General features: G+C 42.5%; 9 protein-coding genes across 9 annotated transcripts; 4 read left to right on the forward strand and 5 right to left on the reverse strand.

Moving 5' to 3' along the window:
* Positions 1 to 7,693: 7,693 nt before the first annotated feature.
* On the forward strand, positions 7,694 to 8,798 carry EAF01_003047 (uncharacterized protein; the record flags this gene model as incomplete). The annotated part of the gene is made up of 2 exons (XM_038911301.1): positions 7,694 to 7,747; positions 7,800 to 8,798. The coding sequence occupies 2 exons, from the start codon at positions 7,694 to 7,696 to the stop codon at positions 8,796 to 8,798; spliced, it is 1,053 nt and encodes a 350-aa protein (XP_038772536.1).
* A 926-nt stretch (positions 8,799 to 9,724) lies between these two features.
* EAF01_003048 (uncharacterized protein) lies at positions 9,725 to 10,132 on the reverse strand (the record flags this gene model as incomplete). Its single annotated transcript, XM_038911302.1, has 1 exon — positions 9,725 to 10,132. The coding sequence occupies one exon, from the start codon at positions 10,130 to 10,132 to the stop codon at positions 9,725 to 9,727; it is 408 nt and encodes a 135-aa protein (XP_038772537.1).
* Positions 10,133 to 11,395: 1,263 nt separating this feature from the next.
* EAF01_003049 (uncharacterized protein) lies at positions 11,396 to 13,748 on the reverse strand. The gene is made up of 5 exons (XM_038911303.1): positions 13,054 to 13,748; positions 12,452 to 12,995; positions 12,206 to 12,400; positions 11,507 to 12,145; positions 11,396 to 11,453 (listed from the first exon to the last, which is right to left on the reverse strand). The coding sequence occupies exons 1-4, from the start codon at positions 13,339 to 13,341 to the stop codon at positions 11,850 to 11,852; spliced, it is 1,323 nt and encodes a 440-aa protein (XP_038772538.1). The 5' UTR covers positions 13,342 to 13,748; the 3' UTR covers positions 11,396 to 11,453; positions 11,507 to 11,849.
* A 1,876-nt stretch (positions 13,749 to 15,624) lies between these two features.
* Positions 15,625 to 16,626, reverse strand: EAF01_003050 (uncharacterized protein; the record flags this gene model as incomplete). Its single annotated transcript, XM_038911304.1, has 2 exons — positions 15,625 to 16,229; positions 16,308 to 16,626. 2 exons carry the CDS (start codon positions 16,624 to 16,626, stop codon positions 15,625 to 15,627), a joined length of 924 nt encoding a protein of 307 aa, XP_038772539.1.
* A 2,429-nt stretch (positions 16,627 to 19,055) lies between these two features.
* On the forward strand, positions 19,056 to 19,682 carry EAF01_003051 (uncharacterized protein; the record flags this gene model as incomplete). Its single annotated transcript, XM_038911305.1, has 4 exons — positions 19,056 to 19,058; positions 19,108 to 19,240; positions 19,299 to 19,469; positions 19,516 to 19,682. 4 exons carry the CDS (start codon positions 19,056 to 19,058, stop codon positions 19,680 to 19,682), a joined length of 474 nt encoding a protein of 157 aa, XP_038772540.1.
* A 532-nt stretch (positions 19,683 to 20,214) lies between these two features.
* On the forward strand, positions 20,215 to 22,114 carry EAF01_003052 (uncharacterized protein; the record flags this gene model as incomplete). The annotated part of the gene is made up of 5 exons (XM_038911306.1): positions 20,215 to 20,620; positions 20,677 to 20,711; positions 20,779 to 20,853; positions 20,911 to 21,558; positions 21,615 to 22,114. The coding sequence occupies 5 exons, from the start codon at positions 20,215 to 20,217 to the stop codon at positions 21,723 to 21,725; spliced, it is 1,275 nt and encodes a 424-aa protein (XP_038772541.1). The 3' UTR covers positions 21,726 to 22,114.
* Positions 22,115 to 22,274: 160 nt separating this feature from the next.
* Positions 22,275 to 22,985, reverse strand: EAF01_003053 (uncharacterized protein; the record flags this gene model as incomplete). The annotated part of the gene is made up of 1 exon (XM_038911307.1): positions 22,275 to 22,985. One exon carries the CDS (start codon positions 22,983 to 22,985, stop codon positions 22,275 to 22,277), a length of 711 nt encoding a protein of 236 aa, XP_038772542.1.
* Positions 22,986 to 23,597: 612 nt separating this feature from the next.
* EAF01_003054 (uncharacterized protein) lies at positions 23,598 to 25,094 on the forward strand (the record flags this gene model as incomplete). The annotated part of the gene is made up of 4 exons (XM_038911308.1): positions 23,598 to 23,654; positions 23,715 to 24,186; positions 24,334 to 24,398; positions 24,459 to 25,094. 4 exons carry the CDS (start codon positions 23,598 to 23,600, stop codon positions 25,092 to 25,094), a joined length of 1,230 nt encoding a protein of 409 aa, XP_038772543.1.
* Positions 25,095 to 26,393: 1,299 nt separating this feature from the next.
* Positions 26,394 to 27,521, reverse strand: EAF01_003055 (uncharacterized protein; the record flags this gene model as incomplete). The annotated part of the gene is made up of 2 exons (XM_038911309.1): positions 26,394 to 27,124; positions 27,185 to 27,521. 2 exons carry the CDS (start codon positions 27,519 to 27,521, stop codon positions 26,394 to 26,396), a joined length of 1,068 nt encoding a protein of 355 aa, XP_038772544.1.
* Positions 27,522 to 27,596: the final 75 nt, after the last annotated feature.

Raw genomic sequence — 27,596 nt, forward strand, 5'->3', positions numbered from 1 at the left:
GATTTTAACCTCTTCATCAGTGCATCAGAAGCAAGCGAAGTCTAACCTTATCTAGCGTCATCTGATTAGATTAAATCACATGTAATCCATCCACCGTGATGATCTTATCTGATCCGCTTAAATAAGCAATTTCCGTCAATCCTTGATTTTTGAAGGGTTTTTTTTGGCTGGGAAGACCTATTTATTTACTAAGTACTATGGACGCGATCAAAGGAATTTTTATTCGGATTTCTGGAATTTCCTCGTGGAATACGAAATCAGATCCGATCTCGCAATATTATTTGAGCGTACTATGCGGCGCTGTTAGTGCTTTGAAATTAACTAATTAGAAGTCGAATAATATAGTTTATTAGTTTATACATCGTATCAATACATACATCATTCTTTTTATATACAAAATTCGTTTATGTATAATCATATACTTTTTCTATTTATAAAAAGAATTTTTTGAAAATTAGATATATAAATATTATGAATTTCTAATAATAAATTAAAAATTAAAAATTTGATTTATTATAATAGTTATTATAAAAAGAATTTTGCTATAATGAAATGTTACAACGGATTAGTAACAGGCTGTAGAATCACTAATTTATAGGTTATAATAATATTATAGGCCTCAGTGATTCAGCTGTAGTATACTAAAGAACATTAAGCACTCAAGAAACACCTTAGGTATGTATATAGTATTAATCATAAGATATCCTAAAAACCTAGAATATAGTTCTCAGAATAATAGATCCTAGAAAAAACAAAATATAATAAACAAAAAGATTTCACTAGAATTAATAATATCCTAGGGAATTAAATCTCAGAATAAAAGGATAAGCTAGGATAATAGGAATCATGGGATAAGTATTATATAATCAAAAGCCGATCGACTTATCGATCGATTTGCTAATTGACTGTTACGACGGCATCCAACATACCGCGTCACATGACATAAATTACACGTGATGGAGCGTCAAGGAGCTTCAGCGCTCCTGGAGCGCGTTGCGATCCTTAACGATCCAACATATAGGAGAGGTCCTAGGGACCAGGAGAGAGAACGAAGGTCTATATAAGGGAATGGGTTTCATTACAATGTAGAGCTTCGTGCTCAAGAACAATCATTAGTTTCATTACTATAGTTACGAGAATTGCAACCAGTTACCAACCTTATTGAATTCCTACTTGAAGTCTAGTCTAAACCACCTCGAGAGAACTCTAGACACTTCCACGTGACCCTAGAGGCAGCTCCCGTAACACTTTGAGCACCATTTCTGCTTCAAGTACCAATTCAATACCAACCGCCAGTATGGCAGCCAACAGTTCTTCCAGAAGCCAACAGGCTCCAGCAAGCAACTTCGATGATGTCGAAATGACTGATGCTCCCAAGGAGATCACCATCAACGAAACACTCAAGATTGCCTTACCAGACAAATACCAAGGAAGTCGACAGGAACTCGACACCTTCCTATTACAACTTGAAATCTATTTTAGATTCAACCAAGACAAGTTCACCGAAAAGGAATCTAAGAGTATTTGGGCCGTGTCATACCTCAGAGGCGAGGCAGGCAAATGGATTCAGCCATACCTGCGCGACTATTTCGAGCATGACGACAGGGAACGCATGCAACCCACAAGAACCATCTTCGACAGTTTCGAAGGATTTAAGACAGAGATTCGTAGAATCTTCGGAAATTCCAACGAGCTAGAGGTAGCGGAAGATAAGATCTTCAACCTCAAGCAAACAGGATCAGCATTAAAGTATGCTACGGAATTCCGAAGATATGCAGGAACAACCAAGTGGGATGAAACCGCCATTATGAGCCACTACCGTAGAGGACTCAAGCCAGAAGTCAAACTGGAGTTAGAAAGATCTGCCGAGAGTGTAGACTTGAACGACCTAATCCAGGACTCCATCGAATCAGATGATCGTCTTTACCGATATCGACAAAGTCAAAGATCATACAAACCCCAGGGAAATCAAAAGCAAGAGCGTTACCGCAAGAATGAGGGAAGACCACGTTACAATCCACAGAGATATGGAGACCCTATGGAACTCGACGCTACGCACCACAAAGGTGGGAATGATGATCCGGAAAAGAAACGAAGACGAGAAAACAACTTATGCTTTGAATGTGGAAAAGCAGGGCACCGGGCAGCGGATTGCCGAAGTAAGAAGACAGGAGGAAAGAAAGGCAACTTCAAACCCAAGTTCGGCAAAGGCCAACTTAACGCTACCTTTGTATCCCAGGAACATCCAGCTAAGACCGAAGAAACTGAGACCTTCACCAGTGAAGAATTCCGGAAATTATTGGACGAGTTACCGCGAAAACAAGAGGGTATGAATGCAGTAGACTTGTGGGAACAGGAGTACTACCGAACCCCATCACCATCGGTAACGGAAGAATGTATTAAGGAAGAGATACCAGCAGATCACGCGATGATGAGCTGGACTGCTTGCTATGATGAATTCTGCGGAATCCATCGATCAGATAAAGAAGCAACCGGATGGTTCCCCAAGAAAAGAAAGACAAGAAACCAACAATCCAACGAAACAGACAAAAAACAAGTTACCCAGCAATTGAATGCTACAGGACAAGCAGGACAGATATACTGCAAGGTCAAAATAAACGGACAAATACAGCAAGCCATGATAGATTCAGGGGCTACAGGAAACTTTATTGCACCAGAAGCTGCAAAGTACTTGGGAGTTCCACTCCAGAAGAAACAAAAACCCTACCAATTGCAGTTAGTTGACGGACAACTAGCAGGATCTGACGGGAACGTTTCACAGGAGACACGACCAGTACAAATGAACATAAACCAACATTCAGAGGTTATACAGCTTGATGTTGTGCCATTGGGCCAACAACAAATCATCCTAGGAATGCCATGGTTGAAGGCACACAATCCTAGGATAGATTGGTCACAAGAGACAGTGACCTTTGATCAGTGCAAATGCGGTCAAGGAGACACGCTAGAGGCGTCCGCGAGACGTAACACGCGCCAAGGGGAGTTGAACGCGAACAACTTCGGTGACGTAGGACACCCAGTCCAGGGTCCTCCATTAAGAGCGAAGGACAGTACACCTCCTCTACAAATGCAGAAGCCAACGACACGGCATGAAATCGCAATCAAGGCAAAGGAGCCTATGATACCCGAACAGTACAAAAAATATAAACATGTTTTTAGAGAACCAGGGATCCATGAGGCTTTACCAGAACACAAGCCATGGGATCATGAAATAATATTGGAGGAAGGCAAGATGCCTGTGCACACCCCAATTTATTCAATGTCAGCCGATGAGCTAAGGACGCTCAAAGAATATATCGACGACAATTTGGCCAAGGGATGGATCAGAGAATCCACGTCCCAAGTGGCAAGTCCAACTATGTGGGTACCCAAGAAAGATGGTACTAAGAGACTAGTTGTGGACTACAGAAAGCTCAACACGCTTACAAAGAAAGATCGATATCCACTTCCATTAGCTACGGAATTAAGAGATCGATTAGGCGGAGCAACAATATTTACCAAGATGGACCTACGAAACGGGTACCACTTGATTAGAATGAAGGAAGGCGAAGAATGGAAAACCGCTTTTAAAACAAGATACGGGCTATACGAATATCAAGTTATGCCATTCGGGCTAACGAACGCACCAGCTACTTTCATGAGACTTATGAACAATGTGCTGTCGCAATACTTGGACACCTGTTGTATATGCTACTTGGACGACATCCTAGTATACTCAAACAACGAGGTCCAACACATCAAAGATGTCAGCAACATTCTTGAAAGTTTAGCCAAAGCCGATTTGCTATGTAAACCAAGCAAATGTGAATTCCATGTTACGGAAACGGAGTTCCTAGGATTCACCGTATCAAGCCAAGGGCTCAAGATGAGCAAAGATAAGGTCAAGGCAGTGCTTGAATGGAAGCAGCCAAATACAGTTAAAGAATTACAGTCCTTTCTAGGATTTGTCAACTTTTACCGAAGGTTTATTAGAGGATATTCAGGGATTACAACATCCTTAACCAACCTAACCAAGAAGGATCAAGGAAGTTTCGAATGGACCACCAAGGCGCAGGAGTCATTCGATACACTCAAACAAGCAGTAGCGAAAGAGCCAATACTGTTAACCTTCGACCCTGAGAAGCCAATCATAGTGGAAACGGATTCCTCAGATTTCGCTATAGGCGCAGTTTTGAGCCAACCAGGCCAGAATGAGAAATGACAACCAATCGCATTCTACTCTCGAAAACTATCACCAGCCGAATTGAATTACGAAATATACGACAAAGAATTACTGGCAATAGTCGATGCATTTAGAGAATGGCGAGTTTATTTGGAAGGATCGAAATACCCAGTACAAGTGTACACAGATCATAAGAACTTGGTTTACTTCACCACAACGAAGCAGTTAAACAGACGACAGGTCAGATGGTCGGAGACCATGGCCAATTACAATTTCAAGATTTCATATGTTAAAGGATCAGAAAACGCTAGAGCCGACGCTCTTAGCCGAAAACCAGAATACCAAGAAAATAAGTCGTACGAATCATACGCAATATTCAAGAAAGAAGGCGAATCACTGGTTTACAATGCACCACAGCTTGCAGCTACTCATATATTGGAAGACAACCATCTCAGAAACCAAATCCAATCACATTACGACAAGGATGCTACAGCTATACGCATACGCAAGGCAATAGAACCAGGATTCACAATAGAAAACGAAACCATATACTTTCATGGGAAAGTATACATTCCGAGTCAAATGACCAAGGAATTTGTGACGGAACAACATGGGTTGCCGGCACATGGACATCAAGGAATTGCAAGGACGTTTGCAAGAATCCGGGAAATCAGTTATTTCCCGCGAATGAGAACGATAGTTGAAGAAGTTGTTGGAAGTTGCGACACCTGCATACGAAACAAGTCATCACGACATGCTCCGTATGGTCAGCTCCAGACCCCAGACATGCCTTCTCAGCCATGGAAGTCCATTACATGGGACTTTGTGGTTAAACTACCACTCTCAAAAGATCCTACTACAGGAATTGAGTACGACGCGATACTCAATGTAGTAGATAGACTAACAAAATTTGCTTATATGATACCATTCAAGGAAACATGGGATGCTGAGCAACTAGCATATGTGTTCCTAAGGGGCATAGTAAGCATACACGGAGTACCAGATGAGATAATCTCGGATCGAGACAAGCTCTTTACCTCGAAATTCTGGACTACCTTGCTAGCACTTATGGGTATCAAGAGAAAGCTATCGACATCTTTCCACCCACAAACAGATGGTCAAACAGAGAGGACCAACCAGACAATGGAAGCATATCTTAGATGCTATGTAAATTATCGACAAGACAATTGGGTAGAACTATTACCTATGGCACAATTCGCATATAACACATCGGAAACGGAAACCACGAAAATCACCCCAGCACGAGCTAATTTTGGGTTTAATCCACAAGCGTATAAAATTCCGATACCACAAGAAGTTAATGCCGAATCAGCGATAGTACAAGTCGAACAGCTGAAAGATCTCCAAGAGCAACTGGCTCTTGATCTAAGATTCATATCTTCCAGAACAGCAGCGTACTACAATACGAAACGTAGTATGGAACCTACGCTTAAAGAGGGGGATAAAGTTTATCTGCTACGACGAAACATCGAAACCAAGAGACCAAGCAATAAACTCGACCACAGGAAACTGGGACCATTCAAGATTGATAAGGTAATAGGAACGGTCAATTATCGGTTAAAACTACCAGACACGATGAATATCCACCCAGTATTCCACATATCCTTACTCGAACCAGCACCACCAGGAGCGCCGAAAGCGCCATTTACAGAAATCGAACCAGTCAACCCGAACGCCATATATGATGTCGAAACAATACTAGATTGTAAATACGTCAGAGGCACAATCAAATATTTGATCAAATGGTTAGATTACCCACACACCGAAAATTCATGGGAACCAAGAACAAACCTCAACTGCCCTGAGAAGTTGGAGGCGTTCCACCAGCAATATCCGGATTTGCCCAGAAAGAAGGAGAATCCATTGAAGCAAGGATCGAAGGATCCAAGGAAGAAGAATCGAAAACAAAGGAACCGTCGATAGGGCCAGCAACAGAGACAGACGCCAATTCCTTTTCTTTTTCAACACGCTCATTTTCTAACCTTTCCTTCTCTTCTAGAGCATCGAGCTCATCTAAAGTACGCAGACCACGGCGCAGCATATCGGATTCACGCTTCAACAAAGCACGCTTTTGTTTCCGCAGACGAAGAACTTTAGCCATCGCTTCCTGAGAAACACTTATAGCGCGTTCTTCTTCCTCCTCAAGTCTGGCCTTTTGGCGGTCCAGACTATCCCAATCACTATCAGAAGGGCCACGAACGTCACATCTACGCCCTTGGCGGATACATTCAGCACACCGGGAAGAGTCCGGAGAAGATACAACACATTTGCGCTCTTGGCGTTCACACAAAGAACAAGACGACATTTCGAGACCGCGAGATTCAACAAGACGAGCTAAGCGCAATCTTTCCTTTCGTTTGTGAAAATTATCAGTCATATTGAGAGAAACAAACCATAGTACGACTATATTCCGAAGTGGGGTAAGCCGTTACTATATAACGCTTGGGACAAGCGCTAGGATAAGAAGGGGATAGTGTTACGACGGCATCCAACATACCGCGTCACATGACATAAATTACACGTGATGGAGCGTCAAGGAGCTTCAGCGCTCCTGGAGCGCGTTGCGATCCTTAACGATCCAACATATAGGAGAGGTCCTAGGGACCAGGAGAGAGAACGAAGGTCTATATAAGGGAATGGGTTTCATTACAATGTAGAGCTTCGTGCTCAAGAACAATCATTAGTTTCATTACTATAGTTACGAGAATTGCAACCAGTTACCAACCTTATTGAATTCCTACTTGAAGTCTAGTCTAAACCACCTCGAGAGAACTCTAGACACTTCCACGTGACCCTAGAGGCAGCTCCCGTAACATTGACTTGCCGGTTGATTTCAATATAAAGGTCTATATAGGGAATGGATTTCATTATAATATAAAGCTTTGTGCTCAAGAATAATTATTAGTTTTATTATTATAATTACAAGAATTATAATTAATTATAACCTTATTGAATTCCTACTTGAAGTTTAGTCTAAACCATTTCGAGAGAACTCTAGACACTTTCACGTGACCCTAGAGGCAGCTCCCGTAACATGAAAGTTGTAATAATTTTAACTTTTTTTTAGAATATAATAAGAATGTTTAATTAAAAATTAGATTTTTGAATATTTAATTTATCATTATTATTATTAAATATTCTTTTTTTTTTTAGAGAAATTAAAATTAAGAAAAGCTTGATTTTGATGTATTCTTGAAGTGATGTATATACTAATATAATGTATGTACTAATAAACCACGTTACCCGATAGTACGAAGTATTCTTACAAAATCACAATCCTTGCTGCGGTGAACACGGACGTTTCGAGTCGTGTCTGTGAAAATTCAGTCACATTACTTGACTAGTAAGACATCTCTACATCAGCGTGGTCGCCGATCTTGATTTATTGCCACCGTATATTTACAATTGAGCTATTGTTTCAAGTTCATTCTATTCTTTCTATATTTACATACGATTCTCTTCGGTCATCTCACGTAAATATCTTCCAAAATGGCGTCCAAATTCTGGCCTAAAGGTGGTCTTCCAGGTATCCTCCATCATTATGTGAGTATGATTATCTGTCCATGAAGGACAATTCAATTAACAACCCTTACAGACCGAAACCCTCACCACATTTGAATACACATCCGGCAGCATCGCCAAACCCCACAGTCTCCTCTTCATCGGCGGCTTAGGAGATGGACTCGCAACCACCTCCTTCATGGCCGATATCGTCCAAGCCCTCCAACCCACCCCCTGGTCCCTCTTCACCCTCAATCTCTCCTCCTCCTACGCCCAATGGGGAACTTCTCACCTCGACCGCGATTCCGACGAAATCGCCGAATGTCTGCGCTACATCCAAGCCTATAAGCAATCGCAATTCCCCCACAGCAAAACCATTCTCATGGGCCACTCCACCGGCTCCCAAGTCGTGCTTCACTATCTCCACAAACCCAATCCCCACACCACGACCCCCAAATTCGACCCCCATCTCAAACACGTGAAGCGGCCCATCCTCGACGGCGCCATCATGCAAGCCCCGATTTCCGATCGCGAGGCCATCCAATCCGTCCTCCAAGATGGGCTTGGCAAACGCCCTGCCAGCGAGTGTCAAGCTGCGTTTCGCCAAATCCAAGAAATCGCAAAAGATGCTGCGAAACGTGATCAATCGATTGACATTCTTCTTCCCATGGCACTAACCTCCCAAATCGGCTACGGCAACACTCCCATCAGCTGTCGTCGCTTCATGAGTCTCGCGAGTCCGAAGAGTCCGCAGCAACCCGAGGAAGACGATTTATTCAGCTCGGACTTGAGTGATGCGCAATTAGCAAAGACGTTTGGGATGATTAAAGAGAGGGGATTATTGCGGGATCGGTTGGTGATTTTTTATTCTGGGGCGGATCAGGCGGTGCCGGATTGGGTGGATAAGGAGGGGTTGTTGAAGAGGTGGAAGAATGCGGCGGATCATGGGGGGAAGGAGAATGTGTGGGATGATGAATTCACGGCGATTATTCCGGGGGCTAGTCATGCGTTGAGTAATGATGATCAGGCCCCTGCGAGAGCGTACTTGTGTAAGAGGTTGGTGGGTTACGTGCAGAGGATAGAGCAGAAGTGAGGGGGGAGAGATGGATGGCGATTAATGCGATAGATAAATGTTTGTTGAATGCTAAAGGCTGTTTAAGTAAAATACAGCTATCGATAGGAATGATTTTTTCTCTGTGTTTTTCTTGAGATTGTTAGGCTGTGTCGTGGAAATTGTGAATGATCTGATGCGTAAAGGATGATTTTTCGCTACTGGTGTAGTAAAGGAAAGACGAATGTCAATGCCAAGTGGAATTGAAGAAGTAAAGAGTCTGAAAGTGGAATCGACGAAAGTAAATAATTCAAAAAAGTTGACAAGCTCGTTCCAGCACTCTTGGAGCGAGCAAGAGCGATATCCTACTAGAGCAGTGTCACAAACGAGAGGGTTGATTATCAACATCAACAGAAATTACAAAATTCGGCGAAGTCAAATCGGTATAAAACGGTCGAGTATGCAAATGCTGAGAACAGATAGATACGATACGACAGGAGAAGCCCACAGTCTCTTACTCATACCAAACCCCAATGTATGAATAAGGGTTCAGTGAATGGCTGTAAGTCATTCATAGCCTACAACAAAGGAGCTATTTTTACAGCCAGACTTATTTAAGACTTGCTTCTTTCTGTTTGTAATTAGCTGGCTCATTAAATAGGATACGCATTGATAGTTTACTCGAGTAGAGCCTATCTTTCAGGTCCTATGTCATTCGTTTCCTTCTCAGATTAATACCTAGATTATATATATATAACCATTCTTATCTCTTATCCCTTATCGATCTAGAATTCTGAATCCCATCACATTCTCATCTCATCTCATCTCATCTCATCTCAAGTAGCATGTGTAAAAAGCATCACTTATCACTACTCCCTATCTCATCACATATCCATATCACCAAGTCCCATTCCACGAAAAAATGGCTCTCCCTCCACCCTCTACCCTTGCTTTTACAAAGCTAAAACTCAAATGTCAAACACTGCAAGCCCCGGAACTTCTGAGATTTCAAAATGCTCTTTAAACCTCTCGTATACATCACGAATATTTTCTCCATTGGCCTGTCCAAACGCCTTTCTAGAAAAGATCCACATGCCAGTAACGGCTGAAGCGTTTCTCTCCAACTCCTTATAGCTTTGCTCATCCCTCAGAAAGCCACGCATAGGAATATCCATACCGAGATTCTTCCTGAACAACTCGACCGATTCCTCCCATTGAGCGAATTCAGTTTCTCTATGACGATCAACCATCTGACGCATCCCAAGTTTTGTTAAAACATGTTTCTCAACCTCTTCTCCCCATTCCTCAAGAGGTGGTAATGATATTATTACGCAGACATAAAAATCAAAAGCAGTTGTATGCCGCACCCCCAGCATTCTTTCCAGAACACACCAACTATGATAAAACTGACGTGGATCCCGCCACAAAGCTAGTTATTTCAAATCCGGTTGAATTGGTCTGGGATCGCTCTCCAACCATTCAAAATTGATACTGGATCTGCCTGTTTGTTTTCAAGAAGGCATGATAGCACAAGTCTCTGACAAGTGAGGTCTTCCCATCTGCAGTCCTATATTGTCGTAGATTCTTGAGTCGCATAGTAACTTTTCAACGCACCATAGTGATCGGAGCTTGGTACTGCGTGTATCAATGGGATGCGAAGGCTAGAGGGTGATGTCGAATATGTGAAGTTCCATGACCTATACCGCGATCATGACGCTCTTGACTTGCATTCCTCAGCAAGCTTAGTGTTTCGTAGTAAAAGGGTACTTCAATATCGGGTTGCATGTCTTCCTTGCTTCATCATGAAATGAGTTGAAAAATGTGTCGGGGTTAAAATCAACCATCTCAGTGTGTCCGGGAAGCATATTAGAAGGATGTGGAATATCAAGTAAACTATCTCCTGATCCTTCCGCTAGAGCTAGATGCATCAGGCCTTCATCTTTCGGATCATAAGCTCTAATATCATAGAAAACATCGGCGAGCATCCGAGGAGCTTTATCCCAATCCTGTAAGAACAAGACATCATATTCGGGGTTAACTTGAATATGACCTCGAGCCAGAGGTAGACAAATACGGTAATAAAATTCTAGTGCAGATGATCTTGATTCTTTTGTGGTATAAAACAGCCGGTTGGTTGTATCCGAGATAGGTTTATTGATAGAAAGCTCGTAATGATCGCGCTGATAACATTGCCCAAATCACTATGACTAGAATAGAAGTGAGATTGATCGTGATGGTTTGCGATATCTTGACCAGTTGTCTTGCTTACACAAATCGGGATGAAGCGGTGTTGATGAAGAGATAAAGTCCATATCTCTAGGCGTATCCCTTTAGGAAAATCAGAGAAGAGACGGAATCTTGAAGACCGATTCTGCGTGGATGAACCAAAGTGAACATCATTCTACACACCCTCGTGGCTTGGACAGTGCATTTGCGTTCAACCATACGAAAATGGTTGCACTGTTTAACGAAGTGCGCATAGGAGCTGAGTTGTCGCTTGAACATATATGGTCCAATTCTTTGACAAAATACTATTTGGGACAACCTCTGCGTCGTAGATGTTATTCTGCGTTGTAATATTCTAATTTTGGCGAAAGTCATACTGAGCTTGTTAACCAACAGTTGGGCCCCACAACCTGTCAGCCGATAATCTTTGAGCAGTAAGAATTATTTGAGCATGCGTTATAAGAGAGAGCCCTATACAAAATAGTTAGTACCGGGTTACGAGTTAGATATTGAAGCCGAATCACCATTGTATATTTCACTTAGCAAGGTAGTCTGGTACCATATGAGGTACTTTGATGTTAACATCCAAGTAGTAAGATTTTTATTGTGCAGAACCAAAGCAACTTTCAATTTCTCTCTAAGATCGTGTAAAACAAGTAGAACAATTATGAAAAGAAAAAGGAATATTATATCTTGAAAAAGTACTTGATTGCAAGAAGGAACAAAGTACAGTAATAAATCGGCTCATCTCAATGGTATACCAATGGGTGTATGGATTGACGGGACACCCCCCAGCTTTCGAAATTTTAAACAACTTCGATCTTCAATTGCGCCCCCAAGCGTCAATAACAATATCTCCCAGAATATTTAGACCTGCGACTCGGAGGATCGGAGCTCCACGTCTTGTTGTAGGTGAATATTTCGAGGATGAAGCACTATATCTTCTGATTCATTACCACCAGAGGCCGTCTTCATTATGTCTGCATTTGTAGATGGAGCTGTCAAGCCAGATATGAGGCTGAAGTCGATATGAAAAAATCGCTTTTGGGTTTTCTTATTTCCCTCAATCGGATACCTCTCACATGGATTTGGAGGAGTCGGTTGCACGGGGTTGTTGCGGGCGAATAGAGAACGAAATGAAGCAAGACATGCAATTATGATAGCTGTACTTGAAGTTAGCGACGGGAACACAGTATTAACCCGAAGTATGAGATCAAACTCACTAACAGTCTGCTCTACGAGACTCCACGTGTAAAGCCAGCTCTCCTCAAATTGATGCGAGTACGAGCTTACAACGGATTGGCGAACGATGGAGAAGATTATCGTTATGATGACGAGTGAGAAAATACCAGCCAATGCTAACTTTCGTTTTCGGCTCAAGCGTACAGTCCACAACATACTGATAGGAATAGCCAAAACTTTGCTTGTTAGTTTTATCCGCTGAATTGAATGTAGGAACATTGACTTACTCATTGCGTCTGTCAAGACGTCCAGTCCGCAACCAAGTCCGAGTGCAAAACGTTGGATTCTGATTGCAGACCTAGATAGACAGGTAGCTGAAATTTTTGCAAAGCTTGGTATCAAACATGAATAGGGAATTATCCCAATACATATCATCCAAGATGCAAACACAACTATGGCTACAATACGTCGTGGCCAGACATAGGAGTCCACGTTCTCCAAGAGTCGCCCGAAGAAAAGTAGGAAAGATATCTTGATAAGCCATAATGTACAGTAATAGAGTACATATACGGCCGCAGAGCCTCGTAGAAATCTCTCGGCATGCTTTTCGAATCCTTTCGGTGGAGGAAGGAGAACTCCGTTCAAGACCCCAAGCATCTCATACATGTCTCTACTAATCTTCTGACAAATGATCGCACAGGAAAGAAGAAGTAGCCAGGCCACAATGACGCAGAAGTCATCAGGTGAAAGACGTCTAAAGGTTCGAATTCTAACCCAGATTCTGAAAGTTATAAAAAGGAAGGAAATTGCAGTACAGCCCCAAGTTACACCCTGTTATGATAGTCAATGTTTGAGGGTAGCGCGGAAATTAGGCATGGAACAGGCTTACTATGAAAGTTTCATAGTTGACTATTGGATTTGGCGTTAAAGTGTTCATTTTAAACCAGTCGAGAAGTTCCAAGTCCTCAATACCAGTACAGTCTTCCGTTAAGACTTTCGATATCGTCAAGAATGATGTATTCAGAAAAACTGAAGTTTTTGATAGCAGATTTATGACAGCAAGCGAACAAGGGCTAGAAGGGCATAAGAAGAGGATATATAGATAAAGAAAAATAAAGATGAAGTTTTTTTTTGAGTTTGAGCATTGAGGTGGCCTGCCCATGAGTCTATGCCTCATAAATTGAGCACATCTAAAAACTCTCCGCCCCCGATGCTCTGCAGACCTTGAAATATCTCATGTACAATGTCTTGGGAGTGCATTGCTGACCAGACCTGGACTTCCTATTTGCCACTATTCTCCAGCACTTATCAGTAGAAAATAGCAACAACCTTCTTGCATGTTGAAATGTTATTGGATGTCACTGTAGGGCTGTTAATATCTATTGCTTCAAGAGGCAAAGGAAGTACATCATCAGAGCCATAGTTCGGTAAAGAGGATAAGTGGTGGGTTATTATTGATGGTGTCGGGTGTACTGCGCCATAAAATTCTGCATCGACTACCGAAAAAGATCAATTAATAGCGTTGGTAAAGTCTGTGCATTGCATGTATTGATTTATCAACGTCGAGATGAACATGCAGTCATGGTCGGCGTAGCAAATATACTGCTAGAACTGGGGAATCATCATATGCAAGCCACCCGGCTATGAGCATACCCGCATATATCAACGAAATGATCATCTGATCGATTCTATCTCTTCATCCCTTTGGAATACAGCCTAATACAATGTTTGGGGGACCTTGATAGCAAAAATTATCTTCAAGGCATAGCTCAGCGAATTCCAAATTGGTGTCTGCCGACAATTGTTACATTCATTGTCAAGGTAATGACAAATAACATGAACGAGAGTATCTAAAAGAAAGTATATATTCGGTGTAACGCCAATAACCGTCGTGGGATTCGTCTCACAAGATTTCTGAAAGCACAGAAAAATTTGATAATCCCCTCGACTTATCATAAAACACCTGCGCCGCTCGCGATTTTAGTGTTGGATTGGAAAATGTTGTTTCACGACATGTAACAGTACAAAAGGCATCTTCTAGCACAGGCTGGAATGAAAGTCGAAAATAGATCTGCGCCAAACTCTTAAAAATTTCTTGTGTGCATTTGTGAATCTATCCATCGGGTATCATGTAGAGGCTCAGACAACTCATTAGCATCAACAAAAGTATCCACAGTTAGTGTTGATTTTACGATATCAGGCTTCGAAGTAAGAAATGCAAATCCTTATTTCCCAATAAGGTCATCTGGAGCTGGGTCAGAATTTCGTGCTCAGACTTAATGCGTGCTGTGACTACTGGAATTGCGACATCATGCTGAGGTTTTACTACGAACAAGCAGAGCTCGTCGATGAAACGGGTCGCGCAATGGAAGAGTGCCCTCGAAATTACAATTCGACATCGCAAGTGGTCTTGACAAACAACCGTATTCAAGGCTGACTTCACTAGAAGTGTTATTATGCATGGTGGACTGATGAGCCAGTACAAATGTCATATAAAGGACAACAGAAGGGAGTGGAGAACTGTTAGAGAGTCTGTCTGCCTACTTCTGCATCGCTTCGGAATTTGGTTGCTCAACATTGTTCTGAAGACTTTAGATACTGGAGGGTGCAAATATCTTCACTCGGTCTTGCAGATTGAAGGAACTGAACGAAAAACGAGACCGGTAATCAGTGCTCAAAGAGGTCAACCATACAATTACGAGAGGGGACAACTGCTCCTGATAATGAGTGCAAGAACAAAACCTCGAGTTCGTCAGAAGCTTAGTAAAAGAGTGAAAATTGAGGGAATAGAGTTGTCGCGAGCAGACAAATCAAAATGCAGTCATACTTAAACTGCAGTTTTATCAAAGTAAAGCACCAAAATTCAATAATAACAGATGGGTGTTCCATTCAGCATCTAGTATGACGGAGGAGTTAATCATGCTTGGATGTAGTCTTTTCGGTCGAAAGCAACTTGAGAGCGATCGAGACAAGTAGGAATAGATGGGCGTGAAACATGTTAAGACGGGGATTAGTAGCTGTACTAGCTCGACTGGCTCATGAGTTCTCAACATTGATCGAGGTCGCGCAGTTGAATGATTAATAGAACGAGATGCCTGTAATTCACCAATAATCACTAGTCACACCGCCTGGCAGAATTATTCAATTCGTTCAAACTTCTCACCTGGCAATGATTTATACAATTTTCAATTCAATCACTCGACTATCTTGATTTACGTTCCTCATCAAGACGGCGATGAAGTTTGGATCCATGTACTGCATGCGCTAGCTATACAAACGATTTCCGGATATCTATTCACACAGACATAAAATGTGTTCCGAGTTTGTCACCTCTGTATAAACTTGATGTGAATCGCCCGACGACATATTATCAGATTGAAGTCTACACACAGGTACGAAAAGCCCAACTTCTTATATTAAGCGTCATGTATACAGCTATACCATGATATGTCTCTAGCCGTCAACCCCAAAACACCAACTTCGTCTTTTCACCTTCGTTCAGAGGCGGGATAACTCCAAGGAAGCTTGACATTGCCAAACGGCGCGTTCCTGTCTCGGAATAGACCGGATGCACTTGGTGCATATTACGAGAGTTGAAGAGGTATAAATCACCAATGTGAGGTTGGAAATCTACCTTGTGGCGTCCCTCAACAAGACCCGGAAAATATCCATAACTATTGGGGTCACGAAATTTCAATGCTTCAGGAGACCACTGCAAATCGTGAACAGTAGTACCACCACTATTGATCGGTGGTGGTGTTATACAAAGATTGGCCGCAAGTTGGCGGGTCAATCGGCTAATCGCCCATGATTCCGTCCGAGTATCATAAGGTGCCCAATCGCAATGAACTGGTGTTCCGTTGTTGATTACTCGAAAGATGCCAGCGAAGTAAGATTGTGTCCCATCGTCCACTACCTCTGTGGCTATCATGACCTCCCAGTCTTCAGGCGCAATTGATTTAATAAATTCAAAGACCTTAGCGAAAGCATTCACGCCAATTTCTGCTTCCAATTTTCCATGCGGGTCGCCCAGGTCACGTACAGCCTGGAAGTATTCCTGCTTCTCTATATATTTAATCAGCTAGTTTCTACATGACGTGGTACGAGAAAGACTTCGGAGAGTTTGTTCATGACAGCACGTACCGTTTCCAGACCTATTTTTTAAGTCATCCTCACTTTGTGCTTGAAACTCAAACTGAGCAACGCCTACTTTTGCCAATTTTGGACCAGTAGCATGCAGATACGGCGTAAGTCTTGGCTCCAGTGTCTTGGTGAGCTTAGAACAGTCCTCTTTGGAAAGGAATCCAGGCTCGTGGAGGATAGGAGTTCGACCTTCCAAGAGATCCAGCAAGGATGCCTGCGTAGCACGAACCGGTTTGGTGGTTTTCCATTTCGACTCAATGACTGGATTTGCTTTACAACCATGGTCAAGATCGGGAGTGATACTAGTGGCAGCAATCATGATTTCTGATTACAACTGCACTATTAGGAGAACAAATTTTGTGTTTTGGAAATTGGCTAACGAGAGAAAAGCTATATAAACATCATATGAAATGGAGGCTTGAGGGCATATATATACTTTGGACTGGAACCTTCTACAAAATTCAAAAGCAGCTTTCTACATGGGCCCCCCTCTTGCTGGAATCGGCAGTGGTATCTCGTGGATACAACCTCTTCTCACTCCGATATTTAATTTAGGATATACTGCTGGACAACGGGAATATAACCGCTTAAGCAATGTCTTCAGCAGCGATATCATACACAAACGCCAGCTCAACTATTGATATTATGCCGGAATATCTATTTCAGTGCTGAAATTACTTGTACCACCGCTTCCAAGATTTTCTTGGCATCGATATTATGTATGAGAATACATTCTCGTACTGAAATCATGCATCCTGTCCCAAGATTGGCTATCATGACCGCATGAACCAACCGGATATCTACAGCACTAATGCCGTACATACACGGATTATTTCTGAAGTTGTAAACTGAAGGATCCGGATCATCCAATGGCCGCGTTTATGACAGGTTACACGGCATTGCTAATCATCCCATCAGCAGAATCACATCAATTCTCACCAATTTCCGTATATTAATCGACGAATTATAAACCCCAAACTCTATATGAAACGAGCTCCAAGCGCTTTTACGCCAACGACATGAAAAAGTGGCTCGTACTAGCTGGAATTATATGTGGCGTCTGTAAAACATTCCGAACACCATCGCCGATATGCACGCAATTGGCAAAAGCACGTCTAATTGGATGAAGCCGCGAGACATCAGGTTGCATATATCAGCCACGATGATGCGAGGTTTCTCTGAATTCTTGTGTAAGAAAAGAATATCAAATTATAACTCTGAGTATTTCTTATCATAGTCGAGCAATCGAAATCTTGCTGCTTGTTTAGATACGGCGATTTTTCGCATACGCCTCTGTGAATCTTGAAATCTAGAGAGAGGATCCCGAGACAACAAATATGTTTCACTAACTATCTTACAGTAACAAGTAACGGAGAGTATGAAGAAAGACAATTGCGTTAGGAGCCTGGACCAATAACCATCAATAGATATTGTGAGATTCTCTGTGTGGATCTTCTTCCTCGTGAGCTGCTGCTTACACTCACTATTAACCCTGACTGGAACTGGTTGAATAGATATTATCAGAATTGCCGGAACGTTGAGTGCCAACCAAATCTAGATGTTATCGATGTCACTCAAATCTCCTCAAGTCAGCAATTTTCGTTCCAAAGTATATCAACTTTTCCCCTCTTCTAGACTGCTAGAGCTTCTAGTTTCTTCCCATTCATTACAGAAGCTCTCATAACAGTTAAATTTCGACAATAGTAATTGAGTTACAATCGCAGTCACGGTATCATAGTATCGGTATTCAACAAAACTTGTGGCGCTCCTGAGCTGCTGAATGTAACACAGTCAGTTTCTCAACTGCATATAATCAAACCGGACACCGCAGAATTTAGGAAATACTACGTAATTGCCGTTACAGCATTATGTTCTCTCATGATGTGATGAGCTTTCGGGCGTCGAGGAGTCCTTACATTACCTCCGACGGACTAATTGAACCCCAAGAGCTCGTCACACTGATAGTTCTGTATACCTAGATAGACGATGTTGGTAGTATTGGTAAAGAAAGGCTAGAATATCACAGTGGCGTTTCAGGTTAGGTGGATGAATATACATGGCCCATGTGAGTGTTGTGTAACGTGTGATACAGCTTGTATATCGTCAAACCAAATATTTGATTGTCATATTCCATATTCGTTAGATTTCGCACAAAGAACCTGGATCTTAGTTCCAAATAGCCATAAGCTTTCGGTGGGAGTAAGAGACTACAGATATAAAGGTTATAGTTCATCTCAAAATATACATCTGCTCTCGATGTATCGTTGCGTCCTGATGAAAGGCTCGTTATCCTCTTTGCTTCTAAGCTTGAATAAGAAATCAGCATGTTCTAGAAAGCGAGAAGCTTCGTAGTGAAATATTTTTGTTTGTTTATTGCATGGGAACTTACCTCTACAGAATTTGATAACATATCAGATCTACATGGTGAAGATATGAAGGAGCTGAATGGACTTACGAAGCAATCAGGCGACGGGGTGTGCCGTAGAAATGCGATGAACCGTAGAAATTTCTTTTGAAAGCATCCAATCCTTAAGGTATTAGTAAAGAGGGTTTGAGTCACAGTTGTCAACAAATTCGAAAAGACATTCTAGAGTGGCATCCTCCGCAATCTCAACTTCACAGTTTATTTGTTTTGGAATTCACTTTCTAGTCAAGAAGATTCGTCTGCATTACCTATTCCACGATCTCACCACATCGTCTTCAACGGCCATGCAATTCGAAACTTTTTCACTCGTATAACTATCGCAAATGGTAAGCAGGTATTGTTTCCTTTTTACGCAAACATGCCAATTATTTATAGTATCCAAGAATGGAGAAGGTCAAGCGCACGACGAGAAAGCGACAGCATATAGTGGGTGGAGGAGCACGACGACTCTTCAACAAAACACCAAGAAGAGACGTCAACTATCCAAGAAAGAAGAATGACTGGGGCCGTAAGTTTCCCTATTTCTGTGGAAGTCGAAGAAATAATACTAACTGCCCAATGATTAGTCCTCGCACTGCATCCCAAGACGGACTTAATCATTCCCAAATCGACCTTCGCAACTTTGGCAAGAGAGATTATGAAGGATATCAAACCTGGAGAAAATTACGAGATTGATCAACATGCCTTGGATTCTTTGCAAGAATGCGCCGAAGCTTATGTTGTCCAGGAATTTGAAAGCGAGTCTCTACTTTCTCTTTGATGATTTCTGTACTAATTTGATAGTGGCCACTATATTCACTGCTCGCGCGAGTAGAGCCACGATTCAAGTGAAAGATATGAAGGATGCGAAGTTTATCGGAGACTTGCGGGATGGATTGGCAGTCCAGTTGGAGGATGCGAAAGATGCGAAGAATATGAAGAAAATGGAGGATATCGAGGAGTCGGACTGATGAGGGATTCTTGAAGAATACTCACCGAAGTTGATACTTCTTGATGCATGATGCACGAGACACTTATATTCTCATGAAGTATCAGAAGCCACATGGTTACGGATAGTCTGAGTCTATCTGCCTCCATAGATGAAGGAGTTTTATTGTCTTTAGTCCCTGCATTCTCGTGCAAAATCAGTTGCAGAAATGAAAATTTAAGGTGTAATCTTGTCTCAATGATCGTACCAGTCGCTGAACTCACTTTTTGCACTTGTAGAGCTTCTTGGGCCATTCTTGCACAGCCGCGTGATCTTCTTTCTGTTCCATCTTCCTTTCGAACGTTTGTTTATTAAACTCACGAGTTCGACCGTTTGTCTGTTTGTTCAATTACCACCATACCATAATCTGGCCAATAGGTGACCAAGAAATCCACCAACATGATACCAACCAACACTTGGTGTATTTCAACAAAACTGATGACCTTGACCGACCAAACCGTCGTAGCAATCTTCTTCCATGATGCCGCCGTATACATCAGTGTTTACTTCAATTTATGGCTCCAATGTTGTTTCGACTACTGACCACGCTTTTACTCCCCCTTCCTCTTACATGGGGTGGAGGCAACATCTACAAATTGTACCAGAATTACATTTTAGCCAAAAAGATTGGTGTACCCATTGTTGTTCTTCCACTGAGTCCCCAAAATCCAATATGGATGCTACTTGCAGATATTATCGTGCCTCTCTTCCAGAAATCCAGCATCACTCGTTCATGGCCATTAATCAGATTTGGTCGAAGAGCATGGGAATTCAAAGATAAAGCACAGATTCATTTGGAAATCGGGGATGTCTTCATCATGGTTACTCCGGATGAAAATGTTTTGTATATTTGTGATGCTGATACTTTGAATGAAGTGCTGCTGAGGCGGAACAAATTCAAGAGGCCGAGGGAGGTTCTTGGTATGTTTCCTTCTCGGAAAAGTAATACTGCGTGAGCTCTTTCTAACTTCCACTAGAGATGTTGAATGTGTTTGGACCGAATATCTCTACGGTTAGTAAGATCATATATCAGCCGAATGGGAGTTGACCTTGGGCTACTTACTGACCATGAAACATAGGTAGCAGACGAAGACTGGCCTCGCCATAAAAAAGCTACAGGTCCACCTTTCAGCAATGAGCAAACCAACAGACTAGTATGGCAAGAAGCGCTTTGACAAACTCAAGAAATGATGCATTATTGGACTGATCAGGGGGTGTTGGCCTTATGGACTACCGCTGAAGATGCCAAAACCTTTTCGCTAAATATCCTCTCAAGTGCTGGATTTGGTAAATCATATCCTTTCAGACCTTTGCCAGATCCAGAAAACGACCCGAATCACTCAATGAGTTACAATGAATCATTAAGCTTGATCGTTGGAAACGCGATTCCAATCCTGATAATTGGACCTAACTTCCTCTTAAAATGGAGACGCCATCTCCCCAAATCATTACAGGAGATCGCTCAAGCTACCGTTGAATTCCAAGCATACATGAAAGAGATGGTACAAGAAGAACGAAAACTAATCGCTACGGGCAAACAATCTAAGCCGAATTTGATGACATCTCTGATCCGAGCGTCTCACTCCAATTCCGATATCAAATCTGATGCTACGTATCCCGGGAGTAAGCAACCTAGTCTATCAGAACCCGAGATATTGGAAACATGTTTGTATTTAATTTCGCAGGTCATGACACGATGTCTCCTACGCTTTGTTATGCTCTTAATTTCCTTGCTGCTCATACCTACTGTGCAGGATTGGATTTCCGAAGAAGTGAATGCGGTGTTTTTGGATTCGGATGCTTCTACTTGGGACTATGAAGACTCTTTTCCTAAACTGAAACGATGCATGGCTGTAATGGTGTGTAGATACCCTATCGATGTTGTGATTATATACTAAAAGTATTACGCAATTAGAGACACTCCGTCTTTACCACCCTCTTGTTACATTTACAAGATCAACAGGAAATCTTCCAAAAACCATCACATATGCTTCTAAACAACTCCATTTACCACCAAACACAATGATCCTGCCAAATCTCCTCGGTGTACCATCCCATCCTCGTTACTGGGGATCCGATCGACTTCTCTGGCGTCCTTCTCGTTGGATTATATCATTCTCAAATCAAAATGATGAATCGACAGAAGAACTCTGGAAACCGCCTAAAGGTTCATATAAGCCATGGTCCGAAGGGCCTCAAGGATGTCCTGACAAGAAATTTGGTCAGGTAGAATTTGTGGCCGCAATGGCGGGATTATTTCATAGGACCAGAGTAGAGATTGTGAAAGAGGCTGGAGAGAATCAGGAAGAAGCCGAGAAAAGAGTCAAGGCGTTGGTGGATGATAGTGCCATGGTACTTTTGTTACAGATGATGAAGCCCGAGAGGGCTGGTTTGAGATGGGTTAGAAAGGGATGATTGGTTGGATCGTGAGATTGTTTATAGCGCTAGAACAAAAAACGACAAGCCACCGCCCAAAGCCATCTAAATCTAGAATATAAAACCTGGTATCATATAAATCTCCATCTCTCCCTTCCATTCCCCCTCCCCAAAAACCATCTTCCACCCTCTCACCCACTTAATCCCCATGAACCTTCCCATCCTTCACCTGCCCCCCTTTCCCCTCCTCCTCCCTCCTCCCCGGCTTCGCAAACACCGCCCCAAAAAGACTCAGAAAATTAGTCGATCTCAAAACCATCGTATACATCAACGTCATCCCCACCACCACAATTTCCTCCCTAAACTTCTCATTCCCAATGACTTCCTCCCCCAAAAACTCAATCCGTCCCACATTCGTAAAACTCATCGTATTAGCCGAGAACTTCGCCACCGGCATCGAAGACACATCTAGACAAATAAAATCCCAATTCTTCCACCCTGATGATGATGTCCATAACATCTGTATCGGTTCCGTACTCGAAGGGGAAAAGGTTCGGGAGAGATGCGAATACTCTGTCTTGAAACGTTTCATGGCTTTTATTTTTATGGGGTGCTCCCGGAGAGAACAGTCCGAGTCGATGGAGAAGGAGTGGAGGGTTCCGGTGCCGAAAATGGATTTGTCGAGTGCGGATTTGAAGAGGAGGTTGGGGGAGAGGGGTTTGTAGGAGACGGTGTAGAGGGGTTGAGGTGCAGAGGAGGAGGAATCTTGGGTTGTGATGAGCGATTTCCATTTTTTCCAGGAGAAATCGACGGAGAGGGTTTGGTGGGGGGAGGAACATGAGGTGGTGGAGGTAGTGGCGGTGGTGGTTTGAAGAGGTATCGATGGAGATGGGCCTGCAGCTGTTGCCATGGTTGCGACGGTGTAGGATTTGTTTCCTGCGCTTGATTGAAAAAGTTGAACTCTTTGCTTATTTTTATAAGTTCATCTTCAAATTAATCAATCATGGATCCTTTATTCTTATATACCCAAGCCCTCTCTCACAGCACCGTGATGTCGATCTCCACAAAGAGCTGTATTCCCATCTCATCCCACCCTATCCTAAATAAAGTTCCACGCTGACCACCAAATTCGGTACAATATCGCGCATTGTCTCCCCACACATCTGACATTCTCTTCTCTACTCCATCAAATCCACATAAGCTTACATCCATCCACTCCTCCCGTGATTCAGCTTGCCATTCATGAAAAAAGATCGACATGCCAGATTATGTCATCCCACATCCCAAATAGGTGCTACGTGCCGCTGCCATCTTGGCGAGTTTAGGCCCCCAACTGTAAGACCCGCTAAGCCCCTTCGCTTCCCCATTCTCCCCGTTTCTTCAGATTATCTTTGATGTTTGGGAATTTATATACCGCGCTGCGTTTTCATTTATCCACTTTATTCACATGTGCCAAATTTCCTTTTAGGGCCACATGTAGCGCTTTCATATTTCAATTTCTTCGTGTGCAATCGCAATCGCAATGCCTGGTGTACCATCGGGACGTGGATGCGAAGCGTGTCGTAAACAGAAGAAGAAGGTTTGATTGCTTAATATTCCATGCATGGGAACAAGGATGAATATTTCTAATAACAAATAGTGTGATCAACTCCAGCCCTCGTGTTCACGCTGTATACGACTGTCAATTCCCTGCATAGGTAGTGGAATCAGGCGCTACAAATTTATATCTGGTGCCATCGACTCCACCGTAAAACCTATTTCCACAACCGCGAATCACAACAACGACAACACACTCCACACTACTCGTAAACAAATATTTCGAATGCCCGGTAACAAAACTATTTCCGTGGCAGGATCATTCATATCCGTTCTGGAAGTAAAAGATATTCGCTACGATATCGGTGTCTATGGAGCATTTCTCACAGAGATTCCTAAGCGGCTGGGGAGTAGCGCCGCGCTAGATGCTTCGGTTAATGCTATTTCGACGTCATATAAATCGATATATTCACGAACGAAACCAGTAGAGGCGCTAGAGAGTTATGGGAGGGGGTTAAAGGCGCTAAGGGTTGCATTGAATGATCCGAAAGAGGCTGTTGAAGCGAACACTATTTGTGCGTTTTATTTGATGATGATTTGTTAGGTGAGTTGTGTTGATGTCGATGAAGCGAATAACCGTTCTAATTTAGGTTAGACTTGGATGGCTCACGGTGATGATAATGCTACTCATGGGGAAATATTAATATATTTGTTGAATGCAGCTGCAGCGCAAAATTGGCAAGGCGCCTTTGAAGCAGAACTTTTAGTAACCTTGTGTGTTCCTCTGGTATGAGCCCTATGCGTCTAGAAGGAATCGCGTGAAGACTTTGACTTATTTTCATTACAGATTATGGAAGGCATCCGAAACCCCAGGGTGAAGTGGACCCCAGTCATAGGAAAACTAACCGAAGCTCGAGATAACGCCATTGGGATCGAAAGCCTCAAGCTCCAAACCCTAGCCAAAGTCCCAGAATACTTGAGATATCCAGAAGAATATCTTCCCGAAATTAAATCCACATATGCTCAAATGAAAATTGACCTCTCAACCATGCGGAATTCCCTAGACAAACTCCGTCAAGCCCCACATACCAGAACACTACATTCACGCTTCCAAGCCGCGTATAGTCTGATACTTTCATTTGCCAACTTGCTGAACAGCTTACTTCGTGTATCTTCGGACGATCATACATCTTTAATTCCGGAATCGGTATGCTTTGTTGAGGAAACCATCGTTCTTGCCGAAGACGCACTTGAGTATCGACCATTAGGATCGAGTGCTATGCCAATGGTCCTTACAACTGCTTGGGTGGCGACGAGTGACATATCTCGGAGAATAAGAATAGAGAAGCTGTTGACAGAATACCAATCCGATTTCGCAATTATGAATTGGATGGAAGTCGCGTTGTGGCTGGAAGAAAGGTTGAGAGATATCCACTTCTCATTGAAGGGTCTTGGTGTTGCGGCGCCGTTGATAGTCACTTGAAACTTGGGGCGATTGAGACGTGGGAGGTGGAATACAGAAGCTGGGTGGCGATGGAGCCCCCGATGAGGATGAGGCCTTCGAATGTGATTCTAGTCTGGGGTTTAAGTCGTTACTAGGCATGGTGTAGAGAGAGAAACTGAATAATACAGATATCATGCCCATCTTATTTGGGAATAAAGCCCCAGCAGGACAGCAGTCAGCCCCATCATAAGCAATACGGAGCCAAAATAAGTTCATTATTCAATGTTCCGTTTGATGAATACTGGAACATGATATCCAGGACCGTATCGGTGGTCTCCCTATTTGAGCCAAGTGAGTTCTCAAACAAAACAATGACATCTCGATTCTGTTCGCTCGCGACCCTCTTAACGCTGTGTTCAACACTAGATTTAACATACCAGACATTTTTGTGTTTACCCCAGGATCGCCGAAAGTATTGTCTGAAATCCTTTCGATTTGTTGCGTGTCATTCTAAGCTCGTAATGAACTCATCAAGATGTGTGAAGTGTATTACACACTTCGGAATCGTCCAGTACCGAGGTTTACAGGCTGCTTCGAAATGTACCAAGTCCAGAAATGGTTGATAGGTATCGGCATCCTTCAAAAATTCAGAACTCATCATTGAGATCGTGTAGAGAATTGTTTTTGGTCCTATCGCCACTCTGACATCCTCCCAATTTTTATGGTAGCTTTCGAATCCACCATAATCGTAGACTTTGACAAATCTATTTTCCCCCATAATATCCATTTTTTGAGCTCTGTTAAATAGTAGAAGAACGTCTTCTTTCGTAGGGATATAAGTAGAGCTCCAAATGCGGTGGCTAAAGCGAAAACAACTACGGATGGTTAGTATATTCAACTTGAGTGGGTTACTGAACAGATTAACCTTTCAACGGCTTTTATTCTTGAGTTTTTTCTTGACCAAGCATTAAAGGTCTTTCGAAATCCTTGGTCCCCCCACAAATTCTTAGCCAAACAACAAATCGTCTCAGGTGTATGATTATATGGCCAGCCTTTATATGACCAAACATTATGCGAAACAAGTGGTCCGTCTTTGAAGGCACCAATATTGTATAGCCCATATTTCTCAGCCCAATGAGAGGAGACATTGCGTTTACTCATCTCCCAAACTGTGTGCAAAATGCAACGTAGAATTTATGATTGGGTGGCCTTTTCGTAGATCCAACTTTCATCGCTAGTCATGTCCTGAGAGAGGAACTCAATGGAATCTGTGAGGGGGGCTTTTCCACTATTACTGCACCCCGATAGAAGAATATAATGAAGAATCTGGAGAGACTCTTATGGCCTGGGACAAGGGCCATCTTTCTTATGGAAATTCGATGTATCTGAAGAGTTTTCGTGTAGACTATGAATTGGTAAATAGCTGGAACCATCTTCTGGATCTAGGAAAGGGTTGTCGATGATATCTGTAGAGGACCTTTGCTTCTCCGATTGCCACTCAAAAGTTGTGGATCGCAATTCATTATTAGATATATCCATCGTCGAAATCTTTTCATCTATTGAAGTCGGTCTTGAGTTTGGTAAGTTGCTATCGCAATCACTAGGAACGGTCTGTTCGAAACACCATTCACTTGTACGGTTTAATGGCAATTTTGGTCGCCTCTGCTTCGAATTTTGGCTCATGTTCGTTTTCTTTTTTGAACGGGGCAAAGATATGCTTTCAGGCCCGTCTCTCGTCATCTCTGGTGATGTTGCAACATTTCGATACACATTCGTAGTAGCGATTTCCTTATCAAAGTCGAAAGCAATATGTGAGCCACTCGTCTCTGCGGAAGTACCACTCCTAGATCTGAATGCTGACAATGAAGAGCCATCATCCTCGACCTTTTTGAAGACTTTCTGGCTTTCAGGTTTCTGTAGAAGCTGATTGCGGTCGAATGAAGTGCGGCTGTTTTGTTCGTCAACACAGTTCAGATAACATATATCTATTACAAGGCTTTTCTTGGTATTAGAAGCGCTGCGAATATTTACCTTTGTACCGCCGTGAGCAATTAATGAAGAGCATTGACCTGACTATTCAAGTAATTATTGAGTTCTCTGATTTAACTTTCGTTCCACATAAATCTAACTTTTCCTTTCAACTGTCGGTCGACGCCATTTTGATCCAGCCGGGTAATGTGATCTTCCAAAATCACTAAAAAAAACATGACAACTTTCAAGAGAGCTTTCTAGATGAACTATAAGTTGTTCGCTTTTATCAACTCCTTGAAGAGCCGTTGCGATCCAGTTCGACACCTCATTTAACGCGGCTTTGATAGTTGTCAGTTGTCCAATCAGAAGACTGGTCATAAGGCTGGCGCTTTTGTATTTCGACTTGAGTGTGACGAGACTTGTGATAGTATTCGTAGCGACTTTTCCGGTAGTTAAGACCGAGCCGGTAAGACTGAGAATTGATACTGGATCCATTTTGTGATAAATGTTATTTCGTAAAGAAGAGCAAACGAAAAACAGGTCGAGAACCGTTCCAAAGCACAACTAGCC

Source organism: Botrytis porri (genome assembly GCF_014898465.1).
Source record: "Botrytis porri strain MUCL 3234 chromosome Unknown BPOR_004, whole genome shotgun sequence".
Classification (NCBI taxonomy): domain Eukaryota; kingdom Fungi; phylum Ascomycota; class Leotiomycetes; order Helotiales; family Sclerotiniaceae; genus Botrytis; species Botrytis porri.

Bases quoted from the DNA above. Each gene is read 5' to 3' on its own strand.
- EAF01_003049 (XM_038911303.1), bottom strand. From the start codon at position 13,341: ATGAGGCATAGACTCATGGGCAGGCCACCTCAATGCTCAAACTCAAAA. The intron at 12,996-13,053 runs GTAAGCCTGTTC...CTATCATAACAG, and splicing joins TCAACTATGAAACTTTCATA to GGTGTAACTTGGGGCTGTAC. The intron at 12,146-12,205 runs GTGAGTTTGATC...CTTCAAGTACAG, and splicing joins TCTCGTAGAGCAGACTGTTA to CTATCATAATTGCATGTCTT.